The 15,767-nt window shown below is 43.5% G+C and overlaps 1 protein-coding gene across 1 annotated transcript in view; it reads right to left on the bottom strand.

The window, feature by feature from the left end:
• LOC144498716 (PGAP2-interacting protein-like) overlaps nt 1-13,022 on the bottom strand; it is a 77,512-nt gene extending 64,490 nt beyond the window's left edge. The window contains exon 1 of the mRNA XM_078220318.1: nt 12,869-13,022. Within this exon, the coding sequence (XP_078076444.1) occupies nt 12,869-13,022 (154 nt within the window). The remainder of the gene's footprint in view (nt 1-12,868) is intronic.
• Between the last annotated feature and the right edge of the window lie 2,745 nt (nt 13,023-15,767).

The following is a 15,767-nucleotide window of genomic DNA, read 5'->3' as shown; positions in this document are numbered from 1 at the left end:
CAAAGCTTATAGCACTGCATAAGGTCATCGGGAATACAGCTTAGACAGGGAGACCTGGTATATTACAAAAGAGAAATGTGCAAAGGCCTTGGAAAAGTGATAGACATTAAAGGAAAAGTAGTAATTGTACAACATGGGAATCAAACACACACATTTGAACAAGGTGTAAAGAGGTGCCATGCACCTCACATGCACATAATGGACAATTTGAGGAACTGCCAATGGCAAATAAAGAATTGACTGATGAACAAAGTAACACTGAAGAACAGGACAAGCGTATTTATTCAAAATGACAACTACCCAAAGAAGGAACAAAGATAACACACATACCAGAGATGTGTGGAGGGATGCCACCATCATAGGAAGAGTGGAAAAAGACACTAGTAAATATAAGCATTGGTTAAAGATTAAGGCCAGGAAGCATATTATAAGTTCTGCCAGTGTTAGGAACCAGATCAGAAACTCCAAATATAAGAAGTTAAACTAGACCCCAAGTTTTTTTATTTTGACATTAGTGTGAGCATAAGGTGTTTCACCCGCTAGGAAATTTTTATTAAAATAAACATTTAACAACACAGTTAAAATATAATAAAATTAACAAAGCCTTTACCAATTGAAGTAATTAAACATGACAAGGTATAATTCTTAATTGCTAGCTATCTCTATAATCCAAATTTAAGCAAAATCCCCACAGACATAAATCCCTCTTGAGAATCAGATAGCACAAAACATACAGGCCAGAATTTTACCGTCCCGCCCAGCATGGAAATTGGAGCAGACGAGGAGTGGACCATGGAAAGTTCGTTGAACTGAGGCGAGATTTTACAGTTTCAGGACGAGTGAGGCCGTAAAGTTCCACCCATAGAGTTACATGAGTGCTAGACTTCCAGCCTTCTAAGACCTCTGGACAAAGATACAGAAAGATATCTGTCTTCTGACTCCTGTACAGCAGCCTGCAGAGATAGATCTCTGGACAGAGATACAGAAAGACACCTGTCTCTGGCTCTCACACAGCAGCCTCCAGAGAAAGATCTATCTTCAAACAGCAGAACTTCAGAGAAAGAGACCCAGACTCCAATCTCCAAGGAGAGGCAGAGAGCTACTTCTCTCTCTCAAGATCTCAAGCAGCAACAAGAGTACTTGTTTCTCTCTCTGAGCCTCGCCCTGCCCAGTCACATGATTTTTCCTGTCAATCAGCCTAATCAAACCCCAGGGGAAAACACTAAAATAACCAAACCCAGATTAAAGCAAACACACTCCAGCAATTAGGATCAATTATGCTTCTGCAGTATGAACATATGTGCTGCCAGTTATAGAAAAGCGGCACCGGGTAAATTGGACCGACTTCTAAAAGAAATCCTGCACAAGCAACATAACACAAGTATATTCCTTAAAGGCACAGTATTGTCACAACAGTGAACCAGAAAGAGATTGTAAAATCAGGAAAAGATCTCAGACTTGCAGACAGGACTCTGGTCACATGTGAAAAGATCAAATAGCATCAGTCCAGGAAGAGAAGGTAGAGGTCACAGCTTGACCAGAGTGAACTACAGAACAGACTAGGAATGTCACTGGAAGTAGAAGCCGCTAATGATAGAGACATTTTAGAAGCTTTCAATAAGGTGATAAAAGAAGCCAAACAAAGAGCTAGAAAGTTGGAAGGAATTTGGGATATATACTGAAATCCCAGATAGGGGATTGCCAGCCTTGTCACATAGGTGGCTATGTTCCCTGTGGGCACATACAAGACGAAAGCTAGACTGGTAACTTGGGATTTTGAGGAAACGTTTAGGGATCAAGATATCAGCATGGACTCCCCAATTGCAGGGAAAGGCTATTTTGGCAACATACTCCTGGGAATGCAGATCGATGAATATAAAGGCAGCATTTTTACAGGGTGCACAATTTCAAAGTATTTTTCAAACCACCTAAAGCATGTGATTATAGAAGGAAAATTGTAGAATTTAAACAAACGTTTACTGATTGAATGGGGCATCAATAGTATGGTATTTTTGTGAAGTCAGTCTTGTTGAAAATGGATTGCTTTCAGGTAAAAGCAGACTCTACGATGTTGTATTTGGTATCATAAGGAGAGACCAGTACAAATCTTTATTATGAATGTTAATGATTTTCTGTGGGGTGATTCGATAGAATTTGAACAATAGGTGATGAAGGAATTCAGGATTGGAAGCCAAGTTTTAGGGACCTTTAAATATGTAGGTTTAAACATTGAGCAAAACCAGTCAGGATTGTTAGTTCGATGTCACTCGATACAGAAAATGTTAATCATATCCCAATAAATTAGGTCAGATCTTCACAAAGTAGAGCTAGTGCCCAAGGAAGAAACCAATCAATTGAGGAGTTTAATTGGACAGTTGAACTGGTTATGCAATCAGACTAGACCTGATCCTAACAATGACATGTTGGAACTGAATACTATGATGAAGCATGCCACAGTAAAAGAAGTTCTAAGAACAAAATATTTTAAAAATTGGACTTGGAGAAATCAAGTTCCCAGCCCTGGGTGAACCAGATGATGTGATTGATCATCTTCAGCGATGCTTCACTTGCCAATCACCGGACGGGTTTTCGAGCACCACAGATTCATATTTTTGGTAGGAGAGAGTGATAAATGTTGTAATTTGATCCAGGAAGCCAAGAAAATTAACAGGGGAGTGAAAAGCACCTTTAGCTGCAGAAAACCTCTAGTTGGTTGAAGCCAAATATATTGTGGTTTATTTGTCAGTATATTGGATAAAGGGCAAGGTGAGAAAAGTCTACCATAGTGCCATGTTGATAACTGATCCCTGTGAAACAATTAATAGTCACATGGAAAAATGCGGATTGATTAGGAAGAGACGACATTAATTTCTTAAGAGAAAATGGTGTTTTAACTAATTTGGAGTTTTTCAATGATAACAGGAGGTTGAGAGTAATGCTGTTAATGTGGAGTACATGGACTTCCAAAGGCATTTGATACAGCGTCAGACAACAGATCTGTGAGCAAAATTCTAGCGCAGGGAATAAAATAGAAAGTAGGTGCTTGGTTAAGAAATTGACTGAGTGAAAGGAACAGCGAGTAATAGTTAATGGATATTCCTCAGGATGGAGGAAGGTATGAAGTGGAGTTCCCCAGGGGTCTGTATTGGGACCTTTGCTTTTCCTGATTATATATTATGATTTAGACCTGGAGTGCAGGGAACAATTTCAAAATTTATGAATGATACAGAACTTAGAAGCATTGTAAACTTGAGATGGGCAGTGTAAAAATTTAAAAGGATATAGACAAGTTTGTGGAGCAGGCAGATATGTTACAGATAAAGTGAAGTTCAATGTAGAGACATGAGGTGATTCATTTTGGTAGGAAGAAGATGGAGAATCAGTATAAAATCAAGGGTACAACTCTGAAGGGTTTGCAGGAACAGAGGGACCTGGATCCCCTTGTGCATAAGTTATTGAAGGTGGGAAGACATGTGGAGAGAAGTGTTAATAAAGCATACAGTATTAACAGCAGCATTGAGTACAAGAGCAAGGAGGTTATGCTGAACTTGTGTAGGATACTAGTTAGACCTCAGCTGGAGTATAGTGTACAATTCTAGGTGCCACACTTAAGGAAGGATGTGAAAACAAGACTGCAGAAGATGTTTACAAAAATGGCCTCAGGAATGAGACTTCAGATATAAGGATAGATCGGAGAGAACCATAGAATGCCTACAGTACAAAAGGAGGCCAATCAGCCCATCAAGCCTGCACCAACAACAATCCCACCCAGGCCCTTTCCCCATTACCCCACATATTTACCCTGATAATACTCCAACACTAAGGGACAATTTAAATTTAGCATGGCCAATTTACCTAACCTGCACATCCTTAGACTATAGGAGGAACGGGAGAACCCAGGTGTATACACCAGAGAATGTTTGTCAGGAAATATATATTGTAAATATAACCATAGAACCATAGAACTCCTACAGTACAGAAAGAGGCCATTCGGCCCATCGAGTCTGCACCGACAACAATCCCACACAGGCCCTATCCCCATATCCCTACATATTTACCCACTAATCCCTCTAATCCTCATATTTCCCCACTAATACCTCTAATCTACACATCCCGGGACACTAAGGGGCAATTTAGCTTGGCCAATCAACCTAACCCGCACATCTTTGGACTGTGGGAGGAAACCGGAGCACCCGGAGGAAACCCACGCAGACACGGGGAGAATGTGCAAACTCCGCACAGACAGTGACCCGAGCCAGGAATCGAACCCAGGTCCCTGGAGCTGTGAAGCAGCAGTGCTAACCACTGTGCTACCGTGCCGCCCGTAACCTGTAAGTGTAGTGAAGCACTTCAGAGTGTGACATACTGTATTGAAAGAAATTGAACTGTACATAAATTGTAATGTCAAGTTTTCAACTGTTATGTATTGTACTTCAGAGAATAGTTACAGGGCAGAAGGATGCCATGTGGCCCATGTTTGCACTGGTCTCCAAATTAACAATTTACTTAGTGCCATTCTCCCACCTATTCTCATAACCTTGCACATTGTTCCTTTGCTGATAAATGTCTAATTAATTCCCTTTTGAATGCCTCAATTGAACTTACCTCCATCCCACTCTGATGCAGTGCATTCCAGACCTGAACCACTCACTGCAGGAAAAAGTTTCTCCCCATGCTACTTTTGCTTCTTTTATCAATTACTTTAAAACAATGCTCTCTCATACCTGATCCCCTCATACCTGATCCTTTCACAAGGGGGAACCCTTATCTTATCTATTCTGTGCTGACCGTGTTTCCCTTCTATAATTTTTATGAATAAAAGGATGTTTTTTGAAAAAAACTGGCTGGGTCTCATTTTTGTCTTGAAGAAAAAAGGCTAAGACATGATCTAAATAGAGAACTTTAAAAGTGATGAGAGAATTTGATAAAATGGAAGACAGAGAGAAAAATATTTCATCTTTTGGGAAGCAGCATAAATAGACAATGTCAATATAAAATAGTGACCAGGCAATCCAGCTAAGAATTCAGAAGAAACATACTTACAAAGAGTAGTGAGAATGTGGAACTTGCCACCACAGGCAGGGGAGTAGTTAGTAAATAGCATGGATGCACATAAGGGACTGCTAGACAAGTATATGAGGGTGAAGGGGATGGAGAGTTATGATAATAGATATAGATGAGGAAAGATTGGAGGAGGCTCAAGTGAAACATAATGTTAGCATGGACTGGTTTAGCCAAATGGGCAGAGACGGGTACTCTATGTCCATTGTACCCCAGAAAGCAAAGGAAGCTGGGGACCTGAATTCACTCAAGGCAGAATTAAGACAGATTTTTGATTGAGAAGGGATATGGGAGACAGACAGGAACATGGAGCTGTGACCACAACCAAGTCAGTCATTATCTTACTGAATGTGGAGCAGGCTCGAAGGGCTAAATGGCTCATTCCTATGGATCCAATATTGCAAAACACTCAGAAACCTGCATTCCAGTAGAAAATTATACAACATGTTCTGCAGGTTTGAGACCTTCAGTCATACTTAAAATGGAACCTTGCTGATGTAACATAATGAGTGGGGAACTCCCTAAACAAAATGAATTGATGGTTAATTAAAGCCTTGCTAAATTAACCTGCACTGGATAATATGGTACAACAGCAAGTTCTATAGCCTAATTATTTGTATCTATATGCAAAATAGTGTCAATGTACTTAGTTATCATCGCAAATTTTTATTCCTCTGCTCCTAAGATCTACTTGCATCACTTCTTAATGAAAAGAACAAAGAGTTGACCAACGCCTAGTTTTTAATCTTCATCATTCTGTGCTGAGCACTCAAAACAATTAAGTTCACTTACTGGGTAGAGGAAGGAACTTGCAGCCACAAGGACATATTCTATCACAATATGATGTAATGAGTTGGAATGCTAATATGCTACACAAATTGCCTTGTGACATTTTAAACTATTTGTTCTCAAGGAAGAGTAGGAGAGTCCAAGAGGGAAACAATTAGCTCAGAGAACAAGTGGTGGCTTGAAGCAGCAAGCAGGTTTAATTTAGAGCCAGGTGAAACATTTCCTTCCACCGTAAGGTCATAAGTGCAGATATTCACTGATGATTGCACAAAGTTCAGTACCATCCACAACTCCTCAGATACTGAAGGAATACATGTCCAAATTCAACGAGACCTGGACAGTATCCAGACTTGGGCTGACAAGCAGAAGTGCCAGGCAATAATCACCTCCAACAAGAGAGAAACTAACCATCATCCCTTAATATTCAATGGCATTATCATCACTGAATCCGCCACTATGTATATAGAAGAAACATAGAAACATAGAAAAACTACAGCACAAAACAGGCCCTTCGGCCCCACAAGTTGTGCCGAACATATCCCTACCTTTTAGGCCTACCTATAACCCTCCATCCTATTAAGTCCCATGTACTCATCCAGGAGTCTCTTAAAAGACCCTATTGAGTTTGCCTCCACCACCACTGACGGCAGCCGATTCCACTCGCCCACCACCCTCTGTGAAAAACTTCCCCCCAACATCTCCCCTGTACCTACTCCCCAGCACCTTAAACCTGTGTCCTCTCGTAGCAGCCATTTCCACCCTGGGAAAAAGCCTCTGAGAGTCCACCCGATCTATGCCTCTCAACATCTTATATACCTCTATTAGGTCTCCTCTCATCCTACGTCTCTCCAAGGAGAAAAGACCAAGCTCCCTCAGCCTATCCTCATAAGGCATGCCACTCAATCCAGGCAACATCCTTGTAAATCGCCTCTGCACCCTTTCAATCTTTTCCACATCCTTCCTGTAATGAGGCGACCAGAACTGAGCACAGTACTCCAAGTGGGGTCTGACGAGGGTCTTATATAGCTGCATCATTATCCCCAGACTCCTAAACTCAATCCCTCGATTGATAAAGGCCAGCACACCATACGCCTTCTTAACCACCTCCTCCACCTGCGGGGCCGATTTTAGAGTCCTATGGACCCGGACCCCAAGGTCCTTCTGATCCTCTACAGTACTAAGAGTCTTTCCCTTTATATTGTACTCCTTCATCCCATTTGACCTGCCAAAATGGACCACGACGCATTTATCTAGGTTGAAGTCCATCTGCCACTTCTCCGCCCAGCCTTGCATCCTATCTATGTCCCTCTGTAACTTCTGACATCCCTCCAGACTATCCACAACCCCACCAACCTTCATGTCGTCAGCAAACTTACCAACCCATCCCTCCACTTCCTCATCCAGGTCATTTATGAAAATGACAAACAGCAAGGGTCCCAGAACAGATCCCTGGGGCACGCCACTTGTGACCGACCTCCATTTAGAAAAAGACCCATCTATACACACTCTCTGCTTCCTTTGGGCAAGCCAGTTCTGGATCCACAGGGCAGCAGCCCCTTGGATCCCATGCCCTCTCACTTTTTCTAGAAGCCTTGCATGGGGGACCTTATCGAACGCCTTGCTAAAATCCATTTAAACCACATCTACCACTTTCCCTTCGTCAATGTGTTTAGTCACATTTTCTAAGAACTCCACCAGGCTCGTAAGGCATGATCTGCCTTTGACAAAACCATGCTGAGTATTCTTGAGCATACTAAACCTCTCTAAATGCTCATAAATCTTGTCCCTCAGGATCTTCTCCATCAGCTTACCAACCACTGAGGTTAGACTCACCGGTCGGTAATTTCCTGAACTTTGTGCAATCATTTCCAATCAAGTCTATCCCTATTCCCCTTCTTGAAAATTGGAACCACATCCGCAATCCTCCAATCCTCCAGCTTTAGGGTTACCATTGATCAGGGACTGAGCTCGACCAGCCATATAAATACTGTCTACAAGAACAATCAGAGGCTTGGAATCCTGTGGCAAGTAACTCGCCTAACTCCCCAAACCCTGATGTCCACCATAAACAAGGCAAAAGTAAGGAGTATGATGGAATATTCTTTATTTGCCTGGGTGAGTGCAGCTTCAACAATATTCAAGAAGCTTGACATCATCCAGAGCAAAGCAGCCTGTTTGACTGGCACCCCATCTACAAATATTCCAATACCAACGAACAGAGGCAGCAGTGTGTACCATCTGCAAGAGGCACTGCAGGATCTCACCAAGGCTCCTTAGACAGCACCTTCCAAACCCATTACCATCTAGACGGACAAGGGCAGCAGGTACATGGGAACACCTGCAGGTTACCCTCCAAGCCACTCACCATCCTGACTTAGAAATATATTGCTATTCCTTCAATGTCGCTGGGTCAAAATTCTGGAACTCCCTCCCTAGCAACACTGAGTGTACCGACACAACGTAGACTGCAGCAGTTCAAGAAGGCAGCTCACCACCACCTTCTCAAGGGAAATTAGGAATGGACAATAAATGCTAACCTAGAGATGAGCACGTCTCATGAATGAACAAAAACTAAATAAACTCCTACTCATCTTGGTTCCACAATTAGGTGATTTTAAAAAGTTTAACTGACGTGTTGGCTGGCAGCCACTAATGTTCCCTTTAGGGACATCTGATCTGGCAGTATACACTGGACACCGTCCAGTGTCAGACCAGTCATTCTAATCCAATTTTGCAAAGAGCCCCAAAAAAAAAGGTTATTCCTCCAATATACAAGTGCTGCACACCAACTTGGGAGACCTAACCAACATTGAACCAAAATTGAACCATCTGTTTTACAGTGCAATCAAGTCCTAGGCCAAAACATTTCAATCGCATTTACAGTGATTTTTATGGTTAAACTGACAAAACTACCCAAAATGCAATGCTCGGTTACATGGCAACATTTAAACTATCCTGTGCTTAATGTAATGTAAATCTGACTTTCAAACTGTAAGAGGTCAACATTAAGGTAAATATTAGCATTCCTGGCACTGAGATTTGCAAAGACACATTCTACAAATTCAGATTTGTGCCTTTCACTATTTTCTGTCTATTAAATGCACAGACCCAACTTCCCAATATGTACTCCCAGCACATCAAGCTTTGTGTCTGGGCCACGAAAGAGGAACATTTATTCACCAGTGTGCATAGAGTCAAGTGATACTACTCAAACACAGCAACAGCTTATGACATATTCTCTGCATGTATACAGTGGGTTTGGGGATATCAGGGGTCACAATTGTGTGCCGTCAGTTCAAGTGAGTTTCACTATTGCTGCTTAGTTTAGTATAAACAGGATAGCAAGTAGTGCAGAATGTTTATAAAAGTCCTCGTTTCGCCTGAACTTCACATACTCATCAAAGTCACATTCTTTATCTAGATGAAGTTGGATCACTAATTAAATTTTCGAAATCACACTGCTGCGAGTGGAGAACGTTTTCACAAAGTCAGAAAATCAGATTGAACTGTGTATCAGGGAAGCTGACGGTTATGTTTAAGTCTAGAAATTTGAACCACATTCTGTTCAAACACATAAATGATGCTTTCACACACTGTTTCATCATGTGTACATTCAAAGTTATTAAAGCTGAAAGTTGCTCAAGTATTTTTTAAACACCCTGGACTTAAAACTTGTTAAGGTTTGTTTTTGGATGCGGGAGATCTGCGACTCCCAGTACCCATTCCCTCTGGGGTCGACAGCACGCAATGTCATGCTGCTTCCCCATTGCCATGATTTTTACAGGCATCCAATTGTAACCTCCCCTGCTGGCTGGTTGCATGGTCATCAAAGGCCTAGCAGTATATGAAGCTGGTACATGTTTCAGCTAGCCACCAGCTCTTAGACAGTCTAGTCCACTTGTTGCTAACAGTAAGTGCTGCAAATGGAGAGAATGAAAACTGAAAACCAGGGCAGAAAGAGGGCAACACAGTTCCAAGAATGCAAAGCTAGAGGCCATAGTCGTGAAAATCTACAGGAAGAAAGGTGCCAAGATTTCACAAGGGTGAAGAAGCCCTCCAGGACCACCTCCAGAAGGGAACGGGAATAGATGGCCAGAGAGATCGAGGTCCAGAATCTGGTCCCAAGGACATGGCAATAATGCCAGAAGGCGTTTAATGATGTCACACAAATGGTCAAGGTCAATAAATGCATCTTCACAGGACATCTCCACGCCACCAGCCTCTGACACTGCTCAATGCACCATGCACTTCACACCCACTTCTTGCTGCCTCCACATATCTGAATAGCTGGAGGTATGAGAGACACATCATCCAAACACACTACAATACAATCACCAACATTCTGCTCTCTCTTTTGCAGGACAAGGTAGCACAAAATACAAGGGAGTAGTAAAGAATTGGCAGAGTCCGGCATACCTTCAACACAAGTCTGCCAGAGATGGTGTTCCACCTCATGGGGCCAGCTGCAACAAAACCTGCCTAGTGTCAGAGAGGACTAAGAGTGATTGCACGTTAATGCCTTGTTCCCCTTCTCAGCTCCCTCCTCACCCTCATCTTGCTTTGGAGCTTTAAAGTCTAAGCTGCATATTAGTGTCCATGGAACAATAGTTTTACACCCTACTCCTGTCCCTCACTCCAATCCTTCCCTTCTAATTCTATACCTTTAATAGCTCTGCATTGTCCCCTGGGCAGCAGCCCCAGCAGGAAGGGCAAGAACTGTATTGTTCTGAGAAAACGCACCACCACTTGAACTGACATTCCCAACCACCAGCTCGGATACAGACATTGGGCCCAATTTTTCCATCGCGTTGCACCCGTTTTCGAGCGCGAAAACTTGGTAAAGTCGGGTGTGAGGCAAGTAGCACGATCCACGCCCACCGCCGCGCCGATTCCCCCTTTATTAAGGCCCAAAAATGGTCGCGATCAGGACCATTTGCATGCATTTAAATTGACTTAATGGGCTGCACGCCCAACTTTACTGGCACTTCCCCCTTTACCACTGCGTTCGCCAATCCAGAATCGGCATGAAACAGACATGCTCCATAAAAGTCCGATTCGGGCACTCCAGTTAATGAGGAGGTAAGTGCCGAGCGTCCAACAGCTCTCTGCTTGAAATTGCTGGGGGGGGGGTCCGCAGCCAAGCTGCCTGAGATCACTGGGGGAGAAGGGGGGGTCCACTGCCAAGCTGCCTGAGATCGTTGGGGGAGAAGGGGGGAAGGGGCCTGCATTTGGTCTGGGTGGCGAAGGTTGGGGGGATAAGGGGCTCAGTAATGGTGGGGGAGGGGGAATGTCTGTGGGGACTGGGGGGGGGGGGGGGGGGGCATTATCCAGCCCAGGAGCAATGTGGTAGGGGAGCAGCATTCTCTCATTTGTTTTCTGCGCATGCGCAGTTGGAGGCGCCAATCGGAGCTAAAGGATTTCAGGCGCGTTTAGCCCTGCCCTCAGGCTTCTGCAGCACGATTCGGGTTCAGTAATATTTTTTCAGGCAGAGTGCATATGGGGGCTCCTGAGAACGGATCTAAAAGTCGGATCTGAAACACTCCCAGTTTCAAGTAGGCCCAGCACATAGAATCAAAATTGTAAAATAGGGCACACTGCATTAATTTATGAAGGCAGTGTAGAGCTGGGGTCAGTATATGGTAAGTCATCGACTACAAGTGGGGTGTAACCAGCCCAGGGAGAAAGACTAGCTTGTCTGCCAGTTCATGAGAATGCAATCACGGATCTGAAATATTACCTCTGATTCTCTTTTCACAGATGCTGTGTGTATGTCCTGCTGAACATTTTCAGATCATTTATCAAACAAGAACATAAGAAATAGGAGCAGGAGTGGGCCATTTGGCCTCTCCAGCCTGCTCCGTCATTCTATAGGATCATGCCAAATATTAAACCTCCACTCCACTTTACCACCTGCTCTCCATATCCCTTAATTTCCTTAATGCCCAGAAATGTATCAGTCTCAATCTTGAATGTACTGAGCATCCACAAATACTATGATTTGTCTTGGCTGAGGGTACAGTATAGAGAGAAGCATCTAATTTAGTTTTCTTAATGAAAGTCTAAAGCATGACATTATTGCAACCACTTGGCCTAATCCACTACTTTTAAAATTAATTAGTTTTACGCTAATTTTTTTATTAACCAACAGAGAAAATATTTACGCCCTTGTCCAATTGGGATAGCACGGTGGCACAGTGGTTAGTACTGCTGCCTCACAATGCCAGGGACCTGGGTTCGGTTCCCAGCTTGGATCTGTGCGGAGTCTGCATGTTCTCCCCGTGTCTGCATGGGTTTTCTCTGGGCTCTCTGGTTTCCTCCCACAGTCCAAAAGACGTGCTGGTTAGGTGCATTGGCCATGCAAAATTCTCCCTATGTGTACCCGAACAGATGGCGGAGTGTGGCGACTAGGGGATTTTCATAGTGACTTCATTGCAGTGTTAATGTAAGCCTATTTGTGATACTAATAAATAAACTAACCTTAAACCAATTACTTTTGAAATATTCAAGTTACTTCACTGCTGGGATTTACTCTGTACACTGTGCACGCAGCTATCAAGCTAGAAAATATTGGGCTCAGCTTTAATACCCCAAAACATCCGAGATCAAATAACCTGCCAATATTTGCCGCCTCGGCTCACACATGAAGAATGGATATTGAAGTGAGGTGTCAGAAGGCTTGAGGAGTGTTGAAAGAATTGGGGGATAACCAGGTACTGATTTTGTACCTCATGATGTCCTTCATGCAATCTATGAAAGACATAGATAACCGTGTTGGATTAGTCAGTGCATGGCCTATCAGACAATGTGTCATGACTTTGATGTTTTTATGTTTGTGCACATATAGTACTACTGGGATTTATTTACGTTACCAGCCTGCTCTGCAATGAAATCTATATGGGTTGATTCACGTCTGCCTCAGGTGTAACCCACAGTAGTTTAGAATTGAGCAGGTGCAGGTACCAGTATAAATGAGAGGTCACATGTTTGCCAGTTATCGAAAAACAAAGAACTCACTTACCTAGACTAATTAGCCTGAGAAGAGCCAGGACGTATTTGTTGTTAACGAAATTCCAGACTAGGGTGATGTTTAATATTAAGGGAGAGACGTAAGCAGCAGCAAAGATTTCATAGCCAGTGAGTCCCAAAATCTGAAGTGGGAAGTACCAAAGCATTGGTGCCAAGCTATGGTAAAGGGAGCAGGAAATGTAACCTGAAATTAATAAAAAAAAATTAGAAACATAAAAATTGGAAAAGTTAAAAGAAAAAGTTAATTGGTTTGATATGTCTCTTCAACTAAAGCTTACCATTTGCTGGGAAACTTCAAGATTGTAAAATACATTTGATGTGGTTTAATGTTTACTTAGCAACACTCACAATAAGTGGAATTTAATGACTCCCAATCAAACATTCCCCCCCACCCACCCACCCCACCCACACACACACACACACACACAAAGCAGGTTTGGATACTTGGATTAGAGGGTATGGGGTGGTTACCCCAACTCCCATCAATCAAGCTTCAGGTAGGAAGGATAGAGGGTGGCCTTCCCACCCAGAGGCCAATTCAGGCCTTTATTCAACCAATGATGGCCAGGGAGTGGAAGACACACTACCTGGGAAGGCCACACGGCAAACCCTCATTCACAGATACTTAAGGGCCTCAATCCACCTGAACTGTCACAATACATTGGGCATTGGAAAGTTGGCAAGAATGAGAGTTGGTAAAAAAACGAAAAGGAAGGGAATGTATCCTCTTAAGTGGGGTGCCTTGTGCGCATCAGTTGTAATATCACCACCCACTAAAATCATACTCACCTTTTGGTGCCTCCCTGCATCCAAAACCCCTCACCCCACCCCCTTCCTTAAGGTGCACAATCCCCGCTCTGCCTTAAAGGCCTTGGACTCACTTTGATCCATTCAATCTTCCTCCCAGGCCTCCTTGCAGTCCCAGGAGTGCGTACTACTGAGTTATAGCACACAGCTGGGACTACAAGATTGGCCAGCAGCTCGCAAGGGCAGAATTTTCTTCCACTGATGGGTGGAAGTCCCATTCTTAGCTTGTTAAGGCCACCAATTTTCTAATGGCGGCGAGGTGGGGGCAGGGCGAGGGAAGAGAGAGGGCGAACAAGCAATACACTTCCCCATAAAATTCAGCCAAAGGTCACCCAAAACTCTGCTGCCTATGTCCTTACTTGCAGGAAGTTCATTTCTGTGCTCACTAACCTACTCTGATTCCTGGTTAACCAAGGCTTTGTTTTTAAAATTCTCATCCTTGTTTTCAATTTCCTCCATGGTCTCACCCCTCCCCATCTCTGTAATCTTCTCCAGCCCCACAATATTCTGCATTCGTTGAATTGAGATCTCTTCACATCCTTGCTTTTTGGTTGTTCCATAACTCATGGCCGTGCTTTTAACTGCCTGGGCTTTGAGCTTTGGAAATTCTGCCCTAAACCCCGCTATCTCTTTTTCCTTCTTTAAGACACTCCTTAATACCTACCTCGCTGACCAATCTTCTAGTTATCCGTCCTAATATCTTCTTATGCAGCTCAATCTCGAATTATGATTTACAACACTTCTGAGAAATGTTTTAGGGCATTATACTATTTTAGGTTTTATAGATATATACATAAGAACATAAGAACATAAGAACATAAGAAATAGGAGCAGGAGTAGGCCATCTGGCCCTTCGAGCCTGCCCCGCCATTCAACAAGATCATGACTGATCTGAAGCAAATCAGTTCCACTTACCCGCCTGCTCCCCATATCCCCTAATTCCCTTAGAAATCATAGAAATCATAGAAACCCTACAGTACAGAAAGAGGCCATTCGGCCCATCGAGTCTGCACCGACCACAATCCCACCAAGGCCTTATCCCCATATCCCTACATATTTTACCCACTAATCCCTCTAATCTACACATCCCAGGACACTAAGGGGCAATTTTTCAGCATGGCCAATCAACCTAACCCGCACATCTTTGGACTGTGGGAGGAAACCGGAGCACCCGGAGGAAACCCACGCAGACACGAGGAGAATGTGCAAACTCTCTTATCGATCAGAAAACTATCTACCCGTGATTTAAACATATTCAACGAGGAAGCCTCCACCACTTCAATGGGCAGAGAATTCCAGAGATTCACTACCCTCTGAGAGAAGAAGTTCCCCCTCAACTCTGTTCTGAACCGGCCCCCCCTTATTTTGAGGCTGTGCCCTCTAGTTCTGGCTTCCCTTCTAAGTGGAAAGAATCTCTCCACCTCTACCCTATCCAGCCCCTTCATTATCTTATATGTCTCTATAAGATCACCCCTCATCCTTCTAAACTCCAACGAGTACAGACCCAATCTGTTTAATCTCTCCTCATAAGCTACACCCCTCATCTCCGGTATCAACCTGGTGAACCTTCTCTGCACTCCCTCCAAGGCCAATATATCCTTTCGCAAATAGGGGGACCAAAACTGCACACAGTACTCCAGTTGCGGCCTCACCAGTGCCTTGTACAGTTGCAGCAAGACCTCCCTGCTTTTATATTCTATCCCCCTCGCGATAAAGGCCAACATTCCATTCGCCTTCTTGATCACCTGCTGCACTTGCAGACTGAGTTTTTGCGATTCGTGCACAAGGACCCCCAGGTCCCTCTGCACAGTCGCACGATGTAATTTTTCTCCATTTAAATAATATTCCAATTTACTATTATTTCTTCCAAAGTGGATAACCTCACATTTGCTAACGTTATATTCCATCTGCCAGATCCTCGCCCACTCGCTCAGCCTATCCAAATCTCTCTGCAGACTTTCCGCGTCCTCCACGCAATTCGCTTTCCCACTCACCTTCGTGTCATCAGCAAACTTGAATACCCTAGATTCAGTCCCCTCCTCCAGATCATCTATGTAAATGGTAAACAATTGAGGCCCCAGCAC

The sequence above is a fragment of the Mustelus asterias genome, chromosome 1, assembly GCF_964213995.1.
Source record: "Mustelus asterias chromosome 1, sMusAst1.hap1.1, whole genome shotgun sequence".
In the NCBI taxonomy this organism is placed as follows: domain Eukaryota; kingdom Metazoa; phylum Chordata; class Chondrichthyes; order Carcharhiniformes; family Triakidae; genus Mustelus; species Mustelus asterias.
This window is presented reverse-complemented; position numbering and strand designations above follow the sequence as displayed.